The sequence below is a fragment of the Sphaeramia orbicularis genome, chromosome 2 (genome assembly GCF_902148855.1).
Source record: "Sphaeramia orbicularis chromosome 2, fSphaOr1.1, whole genome shotgun sequence".
Classification (NCBI taxonomy): Eukaryota; Metazoa; Chordata; class Actinopteri; order Kurtiformes; family Apogonidae; genus Sphaeramia; species Sphaeramia orbicularis.
In genome coordinates, this window is record NC_043958.1 from 18,671,474 (window position 1) to 18,694,285 (window position 22,812).

Sequence of the window (22,812 nt, forward strand, 5' to 3'; positions counted from 1 at the left end):
TGTATCAAATATATGTACCAAACCAGGGAAAAGGCACTCAGGTTAGCTGCTTTCTGTGCTAAGAATAAATTCCACAAAGAGTTGAAACATGAGGAGCTGTTCTCATTAAACACAATAAAAGTGAAGTGAAATGACTTGAAAGCAGGTGCACGTTTGACCTGACTAATTTTTTACGTATTGATTCTAATAGCAGTGATGAATATTTGGAGATTATACTTGACATTGTGCGACTCTATAATTTATATTACTGTTACGGGTTTGCGTGGATGTACTTGCGGCTGCACCCTTGTCTGAAACCTTGTTAACTACACTGCTGCCCGTCTTGGAACCAGATTCTTAATCACAGTGAGTCTTCTCAGGTTGAACTAAAAAAAAAAATAAAATAAAATAAAAAATCAATATTTGTCAAGTATGTTATTCAAAGTGTAACAAGTGGTGCCAGGCACAACAAACCCCAATCCTTGCACATATTGTAGCTTATCCACTCTTTCATCCATATTCAATAAATATAAAAAATTACATATGAGCCAAATTTGAAGTAAATTTATGTTTTTATAGACGTTTCAAATTTTGCCCATTATAAGTAAACTGGAAAAGAAAAAGATAAAAAAAATTACAAAAAATTTCAAAAACAAGCTATCACTTAGATATTTTGCAGGGTGATTTCTAAACTTAACCTCTATATCTCTGCAACATTTTAAGTAAATTGAGTTAAAAATTGATGTTTTTATTGTGATTTAAAATTTTGCCCACTATAAGTAAATGTAGAAAAAATTAAAAATTCATAAAAAAATTTAATTTTGACCGACTTTTCCCAAAATGTAATGACATCTGTTCAGAGTCACTGGCAATCTATAAACCCAATTTGATATGAATTCAACCAATAGTTTTGCTGCTAAAGTGTTAAAGAAACAAACAAATGGTGACAGGCACAACAAACCCCGCCCCTTTCATGTATATCACCCATTACAAGTAAATGGCAAAAGAAAAAAAAAAAAAAAAAAAAAAGAAATTAACAAAATGTTCAAAAACAATTCATCACTCAGATATATTTTCAAAGTGATTTACAAAATCAGTCTCTATATCTCTGCAATGTTTCAAGTAAATTGAGTTAAAATTGCTGTTTTTATAAGGATGTCAAATTTTGCCCTCTAGAAGAAAATGGAGAAAAAAAATATTTTAAAAATTAATACAAAAAAAATTAACTTTGACCTACTTTTCCCAAAATGTAATGCCATCAATTCTGGGCCACTGGCAATCTATACACCCAATATGGTATAAATTGAACCAATAGTTTTACTGCTAAAGTGTTAAAGAAACAAACAAGTGGTGACAGGCACAACAAACCCCGCCCCTTGCACATATTTCGTTCATTATAAATAAATGGAAAGAAATGGAACTTTGACCTACTGTTCCCAAAATGTAATCAAGTCTATTCTGGGTCCCTAGCAATCTAGAAACCCAATTTGGTATGAATTTAACCTATAGTTTTGCTGCTACAGTGTTAAACAAAGAAACAGAACCAAAAATGATACCTTGCCTCCATTTTGGGGGGTGGGCAGGGTAACAAACCAAAGCAAAAACATTATTATGCCTTGCCTTGGTGGGGTAATAAGAAACAGGCCTTTTCATGGGGGTTATTTTATAAAAGCTACTCAGATGATTTACAGAAAATGTGATATATTGCGATATGTGTCATAAACTCCTCTAATCCGGATATGAGTTTGATTATATCACATAGGCCTGTTCCATCACTGTCCTTATATCAGCAGGAAAAGAGTTACAGTCAGTCAAGTTCATTTCTGCACTTTGGCCTTTAAAAGCACCTATAACCATAACAGCAATATTCATAGACAGTATAAATACTGAGTAGGATCATCATATTACAATAAAAAAAAAAAAAAAAAAGAAATAAAACAAATGACATTAAGGCTGCAAGCCTGAGCGCATGGTTTCAACTCTCAGACATCGTTGATGAGGCTGTAACTCTTCTTTCAGCGAACATCGCATCACTAGGGCTGTCAGCATCATCAAGGCCTCAAGTAGAAAACAAATATGATTTTGGACAGGATCTTGTCAGGGATCACAGATCAGCTCCGGGAAGCTGCTAGCTTTACAGAAAAAAAAAAAAAAAAAAAGCTGTTCAGCCTTGGCTTTCAGGTCACAGTGAACATCCAGAGATCAGAAACTCTCTGACGATTTGAGTCGTAATGAATACACGAGCCTGTGACTTTGACCTCTGAACCCTTTTCTTCAGATTGCTTGTAACACTTGTAAAGCTGATGTAAGAGAAGGTTATCGGCTCAAAGCATGTGAGTGACAGTTAATGAAAAAAAAAAGTCTAACGCTGTAATCATTACTCCATTCGTCATATGTCTGTCTACCAGCCTTTATCTGGACGGACAGCCAATGAGAGCAATTGTAGCTGCAGAATGAACTCTCATGCAGATCTTAAAAGTGATATCACTTAATATAACATGTGCATTTTCTATCAGCAGACATCAAACCCAGACAAACACCAAGCACTCGGACTGTCTACTTGTCTCTGCCTCTCAAGCTTCCATTTATCAAAAAGGGGCTTATGAATCTAAGGAGCACTTCTTTCATATGATTTCCTGCCAATTACCATGAGATCAGGACTCTTGCTGAATCTCTGTTCCAAGAGGAGAGGGAAAAAAAAAAAGAAAAAAAGAAAAAAAAAAAAGACACTGATTCAGCAGAGATGAACTGGCTACCATGGTAACAAGCCACGGCGGCACTAATTGTGGCATCCTAAAACACAGGACTCGGCTCTGTCACTTAAAAGCACCGTGATTTGCCTTTACCTCGCTAATTTAACTCGAGGATAGTTTTTGACCCGATCTGTGACAAAAAACGGCTGACAAATAGAAGTATTAAAAACAAAGAAACAGGCAGCGAGGGAGAGTGCAAGTACAGAGGATGGTTCTTTTCTTCTAACACATGACTCGCTGAATGAAAGGTCCCAAAAAACAAGACTCAGGTCAGGCATATATTTGTAAATGTTCAGGTAGGCAGACAGAAAATCTATGAGTCAGAGTGAGAGTGTGAAATACGGCAAAAAATCAAGCAATGAATAAGTGCAAAGCAGCTTTAACCGCCTTAGAATTTATTAATTTTTATATAACCCTTTCATGCATGAATTATAAAAAAAAAAAGGTATCTAGATTTTTTTTTATTTTTTTTTTTTTATTTTATGACTCAAAATTAGGCCAAAGTTGAAATGCATTTTGAATTTTTTTAAAAATGGTTTTGTTAAGAACATATTTAACCTCCTGAGACCCAGGAAAGAAAATTTTTTGGCTGTTTTTAATTAAATAATTGCCTATATTGGAAATATCATGTAACAGTTTTTTTTTTTTTTTTGTCAGATGCCTTTTTTATGGAATGTCCTTTGCAGTCGATATTTTTTTTTTTTTTTTTTTATAAAGCTGTGAAACTCTTGTCTTGACAGAAAACCAATAGCTGGGTCTTCGGAGGTTAACTTTATGAGATCACAAAGCAGCCCAAATTCTAAAAACTAAGCTGCTACTTTTTTCATTGTATTGCCTAAAGTCTACAGAGGCTGCCCCCGTGTGGTTTGGAGAATATTACCTTTATAACCCTTTGGAAAGTGAGCTTAAACTGTTGCCACATTTTTTCTATGTGGTACCAACTTGACTCGACTTGACTTGGCCTGAAAAGAACCTGGAATCTGGTACCTGGTACTACTTTTCCAGTACTAGTTCGGCCCAGATTTCAAAACGGGTGAAGAGGTACTAAAATGTGATATGTAAACAATCCAGAGAGTTGTCTGTGCATTGTTACGTCATCAATATGTGACCCGCCATTTAAAAAAAAAAAAAAAACATTCAGAAGTTTACAGTAAATATAGCGGTAGGTTAATCCATGATGACCTGCAAAATGACACTGTGATTGGTCGAGGAGATTCAGACATTTCTGTCCTTGGTGGCCGACGAAAAGATTCAGCGTGAGCTTGACCGGACAACACGCAATGAGTGAGTTTATCAGCATCTCTATGACTATGACGTCCAGGTACTCTAAAGTCAGTAGTATCCTGTAATGGAAACAGTCTCCAGGAATAGGACCTGGTACCCGAGTCGAGTGGAGCCGATTCTACGTTGTGGAACCACGGCATAAGTGTCCACAAATGTGGATGCCATGCATGAAAGGGTTCATCCATAAAGATCCACTTTGGTGGCAGTTCCCACATATTTTTTTTTTCTGTGTCTCAAACCTTCCCTTAGTGATTTATTATAATTTATTACAATATTGTCATGTGTATTTTGCATTTTTTTCAATGAATATCAGGGATTTTCCTATTTTTAATTTGCTAGTCACATAAATGTTCATAAAAGCTCGGATTAAAGTTGACAGTTGTAATATCATAAACAGAGAAAACTGAAGAAAATGCGACTTTTTCGGTAAAATCTATCATTAACTGAACAAAAACCAAGTGTCTCCATTCATAGTCACTGATCCAACTCCATGGGTTTTACTGGTGAATCAATGTTGTAGAAGATGACGGTGTTTCCACGGTAACTACGGAGCCTCTGGACATCCAAATGGGTCATATCTGATGATGATTTAAAGCAGAAAAACTGCATCTTACCTCAGTTATTTACATCTATTTATAGAATTAGTGGATCAACAATTATTAAACATTTTACAACAGTAGATGCTTTTGTTCGCCGGTGGCTGTTTGGGTCTTTATGGATTAACCCTTTCATGCATAGTGGTCACTCCAGTGGACAGTTATTCTCCAGCTGTTCTCTTGTATATTCATGGGTTTTGTTGTTTTAGTTCCATATTGGCCAACACAGTGGACACTAATGCATCATCCCAAACACTGTAATTCATACCATTACTGTAACTTTGCTCTTCTTGATAAACCTGATCTGCACTAAAATGCTTTAGTGTAAATCAGTTGCTAATTGTTGTTAGACTGTGACAGTTTTCTTAAACAATAAGGTTTTTTTTTTGCATATTATCTCCATGAAGTGAGTAACAACTAGTATTAGAGTAGACTAAAATGTGAGAAAACTGCATTAAAAATGTTTTATTTCATAGTTTTCATACAGTCTATCACTTTCTCATGATGGGTTTTAAATACATGATTCTTTGCTTCAAAAATTAAATGCAAGGTGTCCAGCTGAGTGGACATTTTTGTAACTCCATGAAAAATAGGTTCATAAAAAAAATTCAACTGCATTGTTTTTTTCACACTTAAAGAGGAATAAAATCACTCAAGAAAAAAAATAATAAAATATTGACTAAGGTTCTCACAATTCATGCATGAAAGGGTTAAAATTGATTTGATAAACGTTGAAATGTTCCTCTTTACACACTGTGCATGAGGCTGCAGTGCATTTTTGTGTTTTCAGGACAAATAAACAGACTAGCATTTGTAAGTCACCTCTGAGGAATGCTAATCCGCAATCAGGATTAACTTTGATTAAAAAAGAAAAGGTGAAGAGGGTCTTGTAATGCGGCTGGGAATAAGCCAAAAAAAATGAGTCGATAAAGGTGAGATCAGTGACTTCTTTCTTTTTTTTTTTTTTCCTTCTTTGCTTTTTTCTAATTCTATAATAAAGTCTACACACAAATAAAGTTCTTAACATATTCAATAAGATCAAATTTCATTTCTTCACATTTACTCATTAAATAACGGTTAAATGCAGCTTTTATTTGCCTGTTGGTATGCTTCCTTGTACAAAATATTTTATTACTGGATTCCAATGTGTATTTAGTGGATTAATGTCTGTTGCTCATGCCGACACCTCTGCACAGATGGTAAATTAAAATAAAAAAAAGTTGAATGTAAAACATGTGAAAAAGCCGATCCACTTTGCTTTGTTCAGCGCCCTTTTAGACACTTAGGTCTTAACATACTCTGTGCAAGATTAATTGTCTCCGATGACGATTATAACTACATATTTTTCAAGGAGACAGCAAACTGCAGCAAAGCAGACTGCAATGTCTTGAGGCATCAGTATAGTATTTCAAGACTATAATTAAATACTTTTCCTAAAGCAAGTGACTCACGCCAGTGTCAGACTTTTTGTCATGTTGTCAGAACTGCATGTTCATGTGAATCTTATAAGGAAAAAAAACACTTTTGCAGCAGCAGCAGTGAACTAATGCAATGCACTTCAAGTGGTTGCAGATTCAGGCGACACTTGTGTTTTTTTATTGAGCTCTGCTTCACTGGATTTGGAGCAGGTCAGCTGTGTTGTGTTGGTACAGATGATGGGATTGGGTTAGGGTGAGGGTGAGGGTGGGGGTTGACAGAGTTTGTAGATAGATGTGTATTGATTTAGAGTCAAACATTCTGCTGATTCTTCATACAGCATCGCAGGTCGATACATCGGGACCGGTGCTGCGGCCTTTGCCAATAGCCGTATTGACTTCCAGTCTGTACTTGACCCATCTTTTTCTGTACATGACACATCTGCAAGACCTTTACCGTATTAAAAAAAAAAAAAAAAAAAGGCATGACAGCAATTCTTAAAAATAAATGAATTTTGAAGGGTCAGTTATTATCATTTTGACTCTTTTGACCCCAAATAAATCTATAGTGACATAAGGTACATGTAATAAATAATTAAAGCAAACCCTCATTTCATGGAAATTAAAAAAAAAAAAAAAAAAAAAAAAGATTTCAATACAAAACTATATGATGTTGTAGTATATATGATATACTCTATGACAGGGGTCTCAAATATGTGGCCCGGGGGCCAAATACGGCCAGCCAAAGGTTCCAATCTGGCCCGTGGGATGAATTTTCAAAGTGCACAAAAATTCCACATAGTCAAGGTTGTTGAACTCATTTTAGCTCAGGTTCCACATACAGACCAATATGATCTACAGTAAAATAATAGCATAACAACCTACAAAAATAATGGCTCCATATTTTCTTCTCAGTTTGATGTGAAAAAAAAAAAAAAAAAAATTACACAATGCCTATAAATAATGACAACTTCAAATATTTGTCTTTGTTTTAGTGCAAAAAATATTAAATTATGAAAATATTTACTTTTTCAAACAATCCTGTAACAATTAAATATGAATAACCTGAACAAATATGAACAACTTGAAATGTCTAAAGAAAATTAAGCACAATTTTAAGTATTTTCTGCCTGTTACTAAGTGTTTCATTTCTTTGTAGATCCGATCCACAAGCACATGTATAAATGATCCAAAATTGCTAATATCTCTCACAATATTGGTCCTATCAACTTGTCGTTTTCGCTAGTCTTTTCCTTGACCAAAATGCGTAAGTATGCCGAACTTAAAAATAAATAAATAAATAAATAAATAAAAAGGTCATGCGACACCTTAGTAATGTTACCCTATTGTTAGAAGTGTAGGCAATGTGATTCTGGGCATAGCAACGAGATTATAAGGCTATTGTATTCCAAAATTGCTAATATCTCCCAGAATATCGGTCCTGTCATCTTGCCGTTTTTGCTAGTCTGTTCCTTGACCAAAAATACATAAGTATGCTAAACTACAGCAGTCAGCCCTTTTTGGAGTTGGTGTGATGCCTGAGACACACACACACAAACAAAAACCAAAGATAGATTTAAAAACTCTTTTTACCCTATTGTTCTTTTTTTTAATGACATGTTTTTCTTTCGCTTTGAACTATTTTATGTATGACAAGTTATTTTTATGTTGAAATATCAGTTGGTTTTATTGATTTTTTTATAATATGTTTTGGGTGCTTGGGGTTTTTGTTTGTATGTTGTTTTTTCCCTTGTGTTTCTCACTTTCTTATGCGTGTAATATTGGTTTTATGGATGAAGCATGTGTAAACCCAAGCCAAATTTTCTACAGTGTGGGAGAATGAAGTGAATCTTCAATCTATGGCTTCAGGCTGGAAGAAAAAAAAAGAAAGAAAAGAAAGAACATATTGTATGATGTCAGACAATGCATGAAACTTTGTAAATATCCCGCCCTCTTCCATTTCATCAGATCTGCTTGCCAATCACACATTATTACTCCCACCACTACCTCCCATCATCCAGGCCTTATTGTGAATGCTGTCTGTGCACACTGAGTGGAACATGCTGATGTGAAAACAAGCTTAAGATGGCACCTGACCTTTCTGTAATTACCCTTAGAGTATTTTACGCTCTTAAAACCTCCTGACTTTTGAAGCCATGGGAAGAAAATGTGTTTCTTGAAGATGAGCGTGCACATCTGGAGGAAAGAAAAAAAGCAAAGCTGAGGTAGGTGGCATATGTTTACACCAGAACACTTTCCAAAACAATGTCAGAAAAAGATTCAGAAGCCAGGGGGCAACAATCTTGATGAGGCGATATTCTTAAAACTGCTAAAAAGACATTTATCACTGTTGTTGGGTGGAGATTTAGCAGCGTGGTGTTTTTTTTTTTATGTCCTTATCAGGAAGCTAGATCATATAATCATCAACTATCTTAATCTTTTCAAAAAGGAGAAAAATAAGTCTTGAAAGAAGGGCCACAGGGAGGGTCAAGAAGCTTTTCTCCCAAAATAATGCGATAAAATCCCACTGTGAGATTCTTTAAATATATTTCGCTCAGGGAAGGATCAAAAAGATGTACAAATGATCTTTTAGCTCTTCACTTCTGACATAAAATAACAGATGGTGCATTAGATTCGCTGCAGGTGACAAAAAATATGTCAAAACATAGAAAGGATGAGAATGAGTATCACATATCAGTGGTGACTCTGCTAATAATGACAGTTTAGACACATCTAACCAACACTGAGTGGTTGGATGAGAGTCAGGAAATAGCAAGCAATTTTGTAGCTCAACATCATGGTCTTATTGAATGTTATTGATTAGTTTTAGCATTATTTTTTTCCCTCTATTATTGCTGCACCATAAGCAAACATTCAGCATCGACATTGTCTGTCAATGTCAATATCAGAGCATTCTCACAGAGCTGAAATGTGGAAAAATCATTATGACAGTAACAGATTTGACAAAGAAAGTACAATAGGCTTTCACACTTGATTCATTCAATCCAGATTGTTTGACTTTTTCATTGTGATCTCAACCAGAAAAGCAGGTGGGAAACCTCACATGCCCCCTCGTCCAATGAAAGGAGTCGGTGTTTGGTCTGAGTCTGGATCAAACCAAACACTGATTTGTTTTGTTTTGTAGCGTGAAAACACTTTGGGAGGGGATGGTTGAGGCTTTTGGACCAATTACAACAGGTTACAGCAGGCTGTCGTCAGCCACTAAACAAAAGAAGAAATAGGGGTGCAGGGAAAATGAGCCAGGGTAGAACATAGTGACAAGAGGGAACAGTTCTGAATTGAAATACATAAAGTGTATAGAGAGATGTGCTTGACATGGGTACTGCTCATAAAGCAATAATGTAGTGGTAAATAAATGGGTCTGTTCAATTCATTATTCTTCATTCAACTGGAAAAACTGTCCACTGACTTGAAAACACGGATTATATGCGTGACGTCATATGCACAAACAATGCAATGGTTCAAAGGGCAGATACAATGACTGTAAATAGAATATTTCTGTTATAGATGGGCAAGCAGGGAGTTTAATAGGACATTTATATGTGCTATCTAGAAAAGCACTTGGAGAGCGCAGACCTCTGCCAAGGCGGATCAGTCCCCCCCCCGCCACCGCGATCACCACCAAAATGTAATCATTTGTTCCTTGTACCAGTATCAACATTTCCTGAAAATTTCATCAAAATCCTTCCATAACTTTTTGAGTTTTCTTGCTAACAGACAGACAAACAAGTGTTCAGAGAACACAAACCTCTGCCAAGCACCCAAACAGTGTGCATGTGTGGATCGACTATTTCTTTTCAATTAAACACTTTCAAGGTTGTTCCGTACAGGAGAAAAAGTTGAAGCTTGGTACTAGTCATGTGTATGTCAAATTCTGTTAAATTCCAATCAATATTTGTTGAGTTATAATGAAAAATGTGTCGTAAATGGGATTTTCAATGTTAAATTGAAATGTCCACAGAGTCCACATTCCACAGTGGATGTGGACAATTTTGTGTCAGATACAAGATAGTGTTAAAAGCTACAGGTGCATCAAATTGGAGGATAATTAGAGTTGTTTTGAATTTTTTATGAATTTTCAAAAATTGCTCAATGATGAGATATAGGAAAATTTGAGATTTTGTGACCTTGCTGCGACCTTGAACTTTGGCCTACTTGGCCCAAAATTTAATGGGTTCACCCCAGGGCCTAGGCCTAACTGTGGGTAAAATTTGGTAAAGATGGTTGTAATAGTTTTCCCGTAAAGTTGCTAACAAACAAACATGCAAACAAACAAACAAACAAACACACAAAGCAAAGTGATCACAATACCTCCTGGCAGAGGTAACAAACAAACAAAAATCCCCCATCCCCCCACCCCCATCCGGCCCCCGATCACTGCCAAAATTTAATCATCTGTTCCTTGAACCAGTATTAACATTTCCTAAAAAATTTTATCAAAATCCTTCCATAACTTTTTGACTTATCTTGCTAACAGATAAACAAACAAGCAGACAAACCCCGATGAAAACATAACCTCCTTGGCGAAGGTAAAAATACACACAACAGTTTGATCTATTTTTCTACATAAACCACCTAATGCCAAGTATAGAGCAACGACATGAGTGATGATGAAGGTATATGATGCAAAGCTCTTCAGCATGTTCAACAAACTGTAATATGACACAAAGAATACATGGATCAAACATGTATTAATAAAGAAATACTATGTAACCAAAGCAAAGCATGAACCTTGGTTTGGATTTGAAGGCCCAAAATCTCCAAAGATCCAAAAGGTTTGTCTCCTTTCTGTCCCTACCAGAAAGAGTTGAATTTTTGATTCCTAGAAGGATCCATCTTATGATGCCATATATTACCATCTTATATAAATGTTTTAGTATCTTTTAATGCAAGCCAATATCACACTCGCTCAAAGGACTGGCTCACACTGCAGGTTCCTTCAGTCCGTACTGAGACGGAAAAGTCCAGTTTTTCTTACTTGACTTTCTTAATCATCTGAAACTTATCACACTTTTATCATTAGGACAATTTAAATCCTTAATCACTTCTTAGTTTGCCTCCAGCTGCTCCTGTTTTTAAGTTGAGTTCCCTGTTTTTAATTCATCTTTGTCACTTTTACTTTTTGGTATTTATACGTCCATTGGATGTTTCAAATGTCTTGTTCTGTTTTGGCTATATTGTAAATGAGTTTGGGTCCTCAATATATCTCCGAGTTTAGATAAAGGTTATGATGATATTGATCTTCTCCAACGATCTAAACCTCCAGATGCTGAACTCACCCCCATTTGCCATCACCTTACACCAGCAATATTTCCTAAAAATCACATCGAAAAAAAGGAAGAAAAAAAAGAAAAATCTCATCAAAATTCTTATGCAATTATATATCCTTCATGCATTTAATACTTCAATAGTGCCTTTAATACACATCCAGCTCCATATAATGACCAAACATGACCTTTGACCTGAACTCATTTTCAAATGAGTTCAGGTCAAATACAGCAAAAATCATTAGGTTTGACTTTTAAATCAAAAATAATATTCTTGTCCACGTTGTAGATTCTATTGTTTGAAACATGTTAAACACACTATATTTATACATCAAATATATCAAGTTTTAGAATTGACAAAGAGGGCAAGATGTTCAATTTGAAGGCAAACTAAGAAGGTGTAATGGAATGGAACATCCCATCTGATCATCTAAACATGTCTGATTTACAAATATTGGTTATTATGATAAGAATTATTTGTTGTTTTAATTGAACTCTTTTCCAGTTGAGTAAATCATGTCATTATTGATGCAAAAGAGTTCCAGACTTAGTATTACAGACGTTATCTCGCTAAAATTGATCCATGCTTGTTTCTTTTTACCGTTGCTCCATAAAAAGCATCTTTACATCCTGTAACTGCGTGTGGTTCTCGAGGGGTACAGTAGTGAACAGGAAGGCGCCCACCATGGCCCAGAAGACCACCGGCTGCCCCCTTCCTTCCCCAGAGGAACTCTTCAGTTCCCACTGTCCCAGGAAGGCAAAGACTATCATCAGGGATGCAACTCAAGATGGTTTTTCACTTTTTGAACTTTTACCCTCTGGCAGATGTTTCGGGACATTAAAGGCCAGCACAAACCGTCTAAAAAACAGTTTCTATCCCAGAGCCATAATTGCGCTGAACACCACTGGACACTAAGACAAGTGTGCTATTGCTAAATGTTGTCTACATGTATACGATGATGTTTTTTTGTTTTTTGTTTTTATACTTTCAGTGACACTTTTTCTGTGCTCTACTTTGTGCTTTTTTGTTTTTTTAAGGATATTTATGCCATCCAGGGCTTTTCTTTCATATTTTCAGTTTTTGTACTTTTTATATATTATTTATACTTCTATGGCATTTAACCCTTAGGGATCTGAGCCTATTTTGGCTGTTTTGGATACTTTTAATTTTGCCTTTATATACTATATAAAGAAATGTTTATTATACCCATGTTTGGTATCTTTTATTTCAGCACAACTTCATCTATCTCATCTGCCTATTATTTTTTCACTTTAACCTACTATATCAACACAAAAGGCCAAAAAACACACAAAAAATATAAACTTAGATTTGAAAAATGTATATAATTTATTACATAAATAACACAAAGATGCTTAAAGAGGATTACACCTACGACAATAAAGACAGTCTATTCTATTTTGGAGATGTTTGAGTGTCTTGCATCACTGAACATAGTCCAAAATTATTTCTAGACATAATTATGTATTTTACAGAGCTAGAAACACCTATTTTTAACCTCCTAAGACCCAACTATGGGTTTTCTGTCCACATTTGTGGACAAGAGTTTAACAACTTTATACAAAAAAAAAAAAGAAAACTGTCCACCACAAAGGACATTTGCATCTGAAAAAACTGTTGCATCATGATGTTTCCAATATAGACACTTATTTGATAAAAACAAAAAAAGCTTGTACTTTGCTGACATTTCCTGGGTCTTAGGAGGTTAAACTAAATCCAAAGTGTGCAAAACAGATAGGATACCAGAAGATGTTCCTATATGGGTTCATCTGCAAGATCTTCAGCATTTTCATCCCCATGTAACTCTTCCACACCTCACCTTGCTCTTGTGTCTTTTGCATGCCTTCACCTCGTCTGCATGTGCTTCTCCAATTTGAGCCTGAGTTGCATTGTTTGCCCTGCGACTATGTATGCAAGTGACGTATGAGTTCCTCTAGTCCCGTATCACACTAATGCAACTCGACAGTATCTGCATCACATCATGATGCTGAGCCCCATGCAATTATTCCTTGGGATACATTCATATTCATAATCCAATTAGTTTTGACTCCAAGATAAGGGCTTTTTTTTTCCCTGATACAAATATGATTTATCCTGTTTGGGGGATTATATCGGAATCTAAATGTTTGGCCTACAACGACTGAGCTGAGCTAAGATGGAGTCAGCATTGTTTGTGTGTTAAATAGGACACTGAAGCGTGACCAGGCTGTGTTAGACAATGCACACCCCCCACCTGCCGTAGATAACATACATATATGAAGCGTGCATCCAGGAGGGCTCATCAAGCATACTAAACCGCATCAGCAGGCATCTTTGCCAACCCCTCACTCTCACATTTACACCCCCACAGCCCACATATACACACAAACATCCAACATCCAATTAATTAGTGTGAATAAGTGATGTGCCCTTGGCTTGGCCACCCGTCCGTCCGTTTGTCCGCCCTCAGCCTCTGTTTGCTTTCCACTCACCGGGGACCTGAATTGACTATTGGTTACTTAGTTTAGCTCAAACACATTGCGGTACAGTTTTGATCTACCCCACAGCAGGACGCTGTGCCAGTTTGAAGGCCTGCAACTGTTCAACACCCATTAAACACAACAAAAAATCATTCTGGAAACAGGGGGAAGAACTGACTGTGGGCGGCCTTCTCTGAAGGATGTTTAGAGTTGGACAACAGGGAGGAAAGTGTTTAGAAAATCATCAAACACAAACAAGAGGCTCTGCTATTTATCCAATTCTGATTAAAAACAAAGAAAGTCAAAACAAGGAAAGTGAGGAAGATTACGTGAAAAGTGAAAGTAGTCTGACTTTAAGGAGGGAGACTGAGACAAGAAATACTTAAGGAGACACACAACCCAACAGGTAGCATAAGAGCAGACGGACAGAAAGCCAGACCGCCAGACATGTGGGTTGGGGGAATCATAACCAGTCAATGGACCATAATGGGAATGCTTTACAGCCATATGTAGGTGGTCCTAATGATGTTTTGCTTATTGCAAGCACCACTGATGCTTTGCTGGAATCTCCTGCCTCTCTTAGATTGGACTCTTATTGCTCTGTGTGTTGTTTCCACTGCTAAAATGATGTCAGAGAGAGAGAGAGGATATTTAACTTAGCATCCCATTTTGTGCCCTGCTCTTAATTCCAACTGAGCACTGCAGATGGGGGGTGGAGCGGGAGGATATAACTACCTCAACTCTACGCTCCCCCCTGGAGAAAAAAAAAAAAAAAAAAGGACCAGCTGATGTAATACTCTAAAACAATGGGATAGATCCGTGCAGAAGAATCTAAACAGATATGAGTGAGGAATATTTGTGCAAAACACTTCCTTTTTGTATTACAGTTGTAGATTTATTTTTGCAAAGCATTTCATATCCGAAAAAAAAAGAAAAAAAACAACGTCACGCACACATGCGCATATAGGGTGCCACACTGACGCATCGTTTGTTGTATAGTCAACTGTTTTTTGCTGGACTGAGGCATGCCTGTAGCGGATAATTGTTTTTACCGCATTCAACAGTGTTTTCTAAGCAAAGGGGCGAAAGTCAGGACTGGAACAGCAGGAGCTTTTACAGAAATGAAGAGAGACCGGCTAAAGTAATGACGTTTATCCTTAAAGAATGGAGGTAATTTAAAGAACTGAACTGGGGGTTGCACGATCCTTATGTGAAACCTCACCGGTGTTTTCGACGATGCCGAGTTGGAGACTTTTTACCGTGGAGCTGCGAGCTTTGAGAAGACAGATATGAAAACAAGAATTTACAGTAGGAGCGTCTTTTGGTGGCAAAAAACGATTTTTGCGCCTCCGGGGGGAAATAACCTACACACCAGCAACTATAAAGTGTGAACATTTTTAATCTCGCCCCTATATGTGGATTGATTTTTTTTTTTTTCCCCTGCTCTCTCTTCTCAGCATTCCCTCAGTCAGTCGACGGATTTTTGCCATTACAGCTCAGTAGAGGGTGTCAGATCTTTCTTAGAGCACCGCGCTAGGATGAACACTGTCTCCGCGTTCCTCTTTTTGTGATTCCCGAAACGCCACAAAGGAGAGAGGAAAAAAAAAAAAAAGAGGCGCAAACGAGCGGAGCAAGACGCCGAAGGACGTGAGGGGGGATGCGGGTGTTTTGCAGCGGTGGGATCGCGTCGAAACCTCCAGCGCAGGGTGTGAATTCAGCACCAGGGGAGAGGGAACAGCTCCCGACGCCGCAACACGCAGCACGACAGCAGGAGAAAAAAGCACGGATTTGTTAATTTTGTTGCCAAGGTCAGTCTTAAACGAACTGAAAAGAGCCAGAAAGATGCTTTGGACTCTGCTGCCGCTTGCTGTTTTTGATTCTCATCATAAACACACGGAGGCTCAGGGGATTGAGTCGATGTGAATGAGACGTTTATGTGGGCATTTTCAAAACTGGAAGTCTGGACACAAGAGCAGGTTAGATGCAGCATGGATCTGTTATAAAAGACTGCCTTATCTTCCCCCAGACCTAATGTCTATGTCAGTTTTTTTCTCCTTGATGCAGATTAAATTCGCAGCTCGTATGTCTTGAAACCGGGAATGAATTGTTCACGTTGAAAAATGCTGCTTTGGATTGTTCTGCTGAATGCGGCTCTTTGTGTTGCTAGTGGAAATGTTACAAGGGACGTTTGTAAGGAGCAGATATGCTCTTGCAACGAGATAGAGGGAGATCTGCACATAGACTGCGAAAAAAGGAGCTTCACCACTCTGCAGCATTTGACTGGCCCGAGCTCTCAGTTTTATCACCTGCTGTTGCACGGGAATTCTCTATCCAGGCTATTTCCCAACGAGTTCGCCAACTTTTACAATGCTGTGAGCCTGCATTTGGAAAACAATGGTTTGCACGACATTGTCCCCGGCGCCTTTCTGGGATTGCAGCTGGTGAAAAGGCTGCACATCAATAACAATAAGATAAGATCATTCAGGAAGAGTACATTTCTGGGGTTAGACGACTTGGAATATCTCCAAGCTGATTTTAATCTATTGAGGGATATTGATCCCGCTGTTTTCAGGGACCTAAATAAACTTGAAGTATTAATACTTAACGACAACCTCATCAGTGCGCTACCTATAAACGTGTTTCAACATGTGCCCATTACGCATCTCGACCTAAGGGGGAACCGAATCAAAACGTTGCCTTATGAGGGGATCCTTGAACAAATACCGGGCATTGCGGAGGTTTTGTTGGAGGACAACCCGTGGGACTGTAATTGCGACCTGGTTTCTCTTAAGGAATGGTTGGAGAACATACCGCATAACGCGCTCATTGGGAGGGTGATATGTGAGGCTCCCACCAGGCTGCAAGGGAGCGACTTAAACGAGACGTCAGAAGCTGACCTGTGCCCTTCACAGAGCGGCAGCGTGGACACCAGCTTGGTCGCCCCTCCCACCCAGGACCAGACCTCGGAGTCCGTGGCCCTCGGCCCGCGTCCCACGCCTTACAAGTCCAATGGAGACGCCAGTGGGCCTCCGACGCCTGGCGGCCACGGACCCAAAAGCCGCTCCAAATCTCGTGAGAACTGGCAGCTGAAAACTAAACCCACTCCAGTGGTGACAGGTGTGAACGGGGACAGGGAGCAGCTGCACAACATGACGTGCCCTCAGCCCTGCACCTGCAAGCTGGTCGGCTCCAGACAGGGGCTGGGGGTCAACTGTGAGAACAAAAAGATCGAGAGCTTAGCCAACCTCAAGCCTAAGCCCTTGGCCGCTCACGAACTGAACATGAGAGAAAACAACATCCACGCAGTGAAAAAGAACCAGCTGCTCGGTTACTCCAGCCTCAACCTACTTGACCTGGGTGGGAACAACATCAAGGTGATTGACAACGGCACTTTCCAAAACCTGACCGAGCTCCGATGGCTGTACATGGATAAGAACTATCTGGATACTCTGATGGCAGAAATGTTCGTGGGCCTTGTGAATCTGGAATATCTCAGTTTGGAATACAACGACATCCAGCTGATAGTGGCAGGTGCGTTCAGCCACATGCCAAACCTGAGGGTTCTGTTCCTCAATAACAACTTGCTGAAATCTTTGCCCGTGGATGCTTTCTTTGGGATTTCTTTATCTAAAATTAGTCTGCATAATAATTATTTCACCTATCTCCCTGTGGCTGGGGTGTTAGACCAGCTCAATTCAATCATACAGATCGATTTGCACGGGAATCCGTGGGATTGCTCGTGCAACATCGTGCCCTTCAAGCAGTGGACGGAGAAACTAGGGGCTGATGTGATAGTGAGTGATCTCAAGTGTGAGTCCCCTGAAGAGTTTTGGAAACGAGATTTTCGCTACGTCCGAAACGACCTAATGTGCCCCAAACTTTACGACAGAGTGTCCCCCACGTCCCTGTCCAAAAACAGCACTTACACTTTGGACTCGGGGACGCGCTCAAACTCTTACGTGGAGCCAAACAGGGTCTCCATCTCAGTGCTCGTCCCCGGGTTGCTGTTGGTGTTTGTCACGTCTGCGTTCACTGTTGTAGGAATGCTTGTCTTTATTTTGCGGAATCGAAAGAGATCAAAGCGGAGGGACGGGAACTCTTCCGCCTCGGAGATCAATTCCTTACAAACAGTGTGTGACTCGTCTTATTGGCACAGCGGGCCGTACCACGCAGACGGGGGCGCGCACCGGGGCTTTGACTGCAGCACGCACCTCTCCACGACAAATGATGCGTAAAGGGACTCTGCTCTAGTCTAGTACAATAAGCCTATACCAGACTGGATTACAAACAGTCACATAGACAGACTGGCGTTCATAAATGACTAAAACGGCAAGATTCATCCGCTTTTGTTCGTCCCAGGCGAACACAGACTTGTTTCTGTCTTGTTTTCTCCAGTTGAACCAAGTAAGTCAGTCTGCTGCACAGGCCCCACTCTGTAATATATGTATATGCCAAGCCCCCTGGCTAAAAAAAAAAAAAAAAACCCTCCCTACCTCCCTCCCTCCTCCTCCCAGTTCTGCTATTTGCCGCAATCGGACTACGGATCTGTGCGAGACAGAAAGAGGGAGAAAAGGAGCGAGGGGAGAGGGCGTGTGTGTGAAAGCGAGCGAGCGAATAAGAGAGAGAGAGAGAAAGAGAGAGAGAGAGCGAGAGAGAGAAAGAGAGAGCAGGACCGAAGAAGACTCGGGGAATGGTGCACGAACGCATGAATGTAAATGTAAATACTCGGACCGATGTATCATAATCTGCATGATGATATTTCGCATGGTTTCAACACACACACGACGGCGAGGAACCATAACCACCATAACCAACAAAGAAGCAAACTCGACCCTTTCATGTTATATCAATATGACGATTATATATAGATATTAAGAATTATATATGACTATTACAAAGTGCCATTTCTCTATTTTTTGTGAACCTGCAGTTAGGATTTGTATTTGTTGTTTTAAACTTGTTTGGAGAAAAGAGAAAAAAAAAAATCAATAACGGATAATGATGACTATCGGAAAGGAGTGATGGAAGTGAAGCTGTCAGTGCATGTTATTTTCTGTTTGTTATCATTTGATTGTCGATAAATATTGGGGTTATTTATACCGTAATAGATGGTGCAGATTAAATCCATGTCTGCGCAGTCATCATCTCCTTTATGAATGTAAACTGTGTTATTTTATGGTGTGCCAATTGTTGACTTTCAGATATTCAGACATGCAGATGAGCATGACCAATTAACGTCACTCAGATGCTTATGCTGCAAAGTTAATGTAGCTAAAATAACAGTTCCGTGATTTTGTGTGTCAATGAATATAGCCTGCTTTGGGTGAGAGGAAGAAAAAAAAAAACAACTGTCATTTAAATGGGGGGTTTATACCATCGTATTTTTTCAACAACTGAGCAAAGACGTGTTTTCAATTGAGCTACTTACTGTAATGTAGGTATAATTCGATCTATGTAAGCAGCGCAGGTAGACTGGCATAGACTAGAATGCTTTTTTTAATGTCAGGACAAAAAAAAGTATTCCTCCACACAAAAAAAAGCTTATGGCTATGATTCACTTTCATCATATTGTGAGCTTTTGTAAAGCCATCTAATCTTGTCCAAATAAGAGAACTGAAACTCACTGTATTTACCACAAAATGTGCTTGAAAGGGGCTGTTTCGGGTGATTCTTGCTTTCTAACATACGAAGGCCATCATGCTCTGACGAAAAAAATACTCAAGCATGTGGCTGTAGAGTTCGTGCAGAAACGGGACGTGTCTCCTTCACGGAGGAGAAAAAAAAAGGGGCATAGACACACACAAAACAGAAGGTAATTAGATCATGCAAGATGCCTTTTTCAATCCAGCATTTTGAACTTGAGATACTCTTCTTGGGGGTCGCATGGTTTTTTTGTGGGCTCACATGAAAACAATACCATGACTTAAAACCTGTTTTGCAGAGTCTGCTGCTTGGCCTCTACTGCTTTAACCGAAGAACAAACATGGATTCATTGGAAAAAAAGTGACTAAAATATTACAGGTTAGGGTATATTTCTAGTATTCCAAAAAAAAAAAAAAAAAAAATTCTCAATTATCTACACTGCAGCGACAGATCAGATGCAAGGAATGTGCAATTTGCATTTATTTTTCTGTTCTAATTCGTTCAGTTTTCCTTTCAGAAACCTACTAATTTCGATAAGCTTGCAGCATAATTCGGCTCAAAAGCTACCTAAAGATGTAATGGCCATGATGAGAGTGTACAGAGTTGATGTGAGATGGGCTATCACCCCCTCTTCCTCCTCCTCCTCTTCCTCTTCCCCCCGCTAGTAGGCCTACAGTGTTTTCCCCCAGTATGCAGACTAGCGCTGTCCATGGTGCTGAATCACGACCCTATTTTCATTGTCTGCCTGCCCTCTGCCCCCGCGTGCACTTGAGTGTGTTGACGTGCTTGTTGGTCCGTTTGTGTGTGTGTGCACAGGCATGCAGCTGTGTACATGTGTGTATCAGAGAGAGAGAGAGAGAGAGAGAGAGAGAGAGAGAGAGAGAGAGAGAGAGAGAGAGAGATTTGCATGTATCCTTCCTTTTTTTCCTTTTCTCTTCCCAACATGCACAGCTCGACCTTGGGGACTAACATCTCAGCAGATCTGTGACAAACACTCATCATTACCCCCTCACATTCTGTCCGATCACCTTGCTTCCCCTCTGAATCCCCGTTTCCCGCTCCTTTGTCCAATCACAGGGGAGGGGGGGGACTGGGTAAACTATGTGTCTCTTCTGTGGAGTATTACTGTGCCACAGCCCACTGATGATTTGTCATAATTTTCAAACGCTGTGTTTCAAAGTTACATTTATATGCTTTGCGATATTTGACCTGCTTCTATTTTGTTAAATAAAGTGTGGTTGAGGTTGAGTAAAAAACAATGTTTGGCTTTTAGGATTTTTTTTTATTTTTTATTGGATTTGACTGAGTTGAAGTTTGGAAAGTGTAATGAGGTATTTGACAGGTTTGATTTATCTCTGTTTTTTGCACTGCTTTATGCTGAATGGTTTACATGGGCTCACTTTGCTCTGTCTTTGTTCCTAAATATTTCTTTCTACACGTGGGATAGTACAACAGGGTAAAATTATTTCAGTTAGAACCCATTTCTTATTAGAATTTTGATTATAATCATATATAGTGGAGAATTTTTACAATGTTTCTTTGGTGACATTAAGTTATGGAGAAAACTTACACATTTAGACAGTAATAGGAACTGTATTTTTGATGTAATTCTTACAGACAGTTACAGTCAAAATGTAATAAGTTACATCAGCTATATTCGCTTCTTCGTCAACCTAAACGATGAGGCTACTTTGCAGATATTTTGTGGTTCCAGATGTTTTATCCTGCAAACATGTCTGTTTAAAACATTTGAAAGAAACTGTAACAAATGTTTTAAACCGGGCACTGAAGCTGGAAAGTTCAAAAAACATAATGTGAATTTCTAGCTGTTACACAAGAATATATCTGAATACAACTCCTTTGTTATAACCAAAGTTTTCATTAGTAACTTTCATGACTTCATGACTAACTGATCACAGTTGCATTTCTTTTACATGAGTTACTCAATACTGCACATAAAGTTATGTTGCAGTGTTTGGTTTATTCTCAGACAATGTAAAATGCTACAATATGTATATTATGCACATTTACTCTTTTTTTTTTTTTTCTAAACTAAAATGTGGGCCAGTGTGAAAGAAATCATAATAACAATGAAAGATTTAAATCTATTTTTGCATTTGTTACAAAACTGTATCACTATCCTTGAGGGGGTGATTTCCTACTGCTGTTATCCGATGCACTTTTTATGGTAAAAATGCAAATGGCATATGTTGTGCAGTGATTTACTGGATCTTCAATTGGATAATACATTTTCAAACCATTACACTTCAGTTCGACTCCATTAGAGATGTTTTTTCTCTGTCAGGTGATCATGGGCTATAGTCATCAGTCCTCACTGTGACTCAGTGGAGAACAGTAGGAACCTTTGGATAATGGCTAATAGCTGTTGGGAACACAGAGGAATGGAGTAGCCTCTTTTACACGCTGGGCACACAGCACTACAACACTGTTGTGGCCCAGCAGGCCTGCCGTAGCTTGTGTGATAGTCCCCTGGAGGAGCTGGCAGTTGATGCAACACTTCCAGCAGGGATAACATCATCCGCACACCTCATAACACTCAGCTTTGGTGTAAGTCTCAATGGTCTCGCCTTTGTTTAAGTCACCGCCATTTAATCCTGAGGGTATGGAAAATAGTTTGTGTTCTGTATTTGGACACTTCTTTGTTTCAGTTGTGCTTCAGGGGAAAAAAAAAAAAAAAAGTGTACCTGAGGCTGACTTGATTGGTTACTCATCAGTAACTCCCCACAGCTCCAACACCCACTATGTTACAGACATTATCATTTGTTACCTCACCACCTCAGGCGCAACTGGATTGTTTTGGTAATACATACTACTCCCTTTTTGTTTTTTTTTCCCTTACATAAAATGTAATTCTTTTAAGGTAATAGCTTTAAAAACTGACCACAGGTCATAAACAGGCAGCTTCTGAGATAAAACACTGCGGGGAAAACAAAGAAATGGCATTGAAAAGTCTGTCATTCATCATGTTTGTCACCCTGCCTTTCATGCAGAGCTACAAATGGCAGTAAGATGAAGAAACGTCAGACTCTAAAACATACATAAAACTCCAATATTTCTCTTTAAGTCAACAAAAAGTAACAGTGGCTAGCTTTTATCTAAATCCCGATGGCCAGATTTAGTGCGTCGCCTCTTGTTTGGGTTTTGTAAAAGTCCTCAGATGACTTGAAGCTTGGTTATTTGCCTTTGATGTTAGCTTCGATGGGAGTCCCATGTGTTGCACTGAAAGAGCTGCCAGCAGTCATGCACTTCCAAACTCTGCAGCCACTGCAACCCTGGGTACTGGTATGAGCCTATGGGGGGGTGAAGCTGTGATTATCTGGCATTATCCCTGGGGATTTCTTGGTGTTACTCCCAG

At 38.8% G+C, this 22,812-nt stretch overlaps 1 protein-coding gene across 1 annotated transcript; it reads left to right on the forward strand.

Annotated features, from left to right (window-relative positions):
- The first annotated feature begins 14,629 nt into the window (after positions 1–14,629).
- Positions 14,630–20,695, forward strand: slitrk1 (SLIT and NTRK like family member 1). The gene has a single exon (XM_030152010.1). It carries the CDS (start codon positions 15,914–15,916, stop codon positions 18,026–18,028), a length of 2,115 nt encoding a protein of 704 aa, XP_030007870.1. The 5' UTR covers positions 14,630–15,913; the 3' UTR covers positions 18,029–20,695.
- The last annotated feature ends 2,117 nt before the right edge of the window (positions 20,696–22,812 follow it).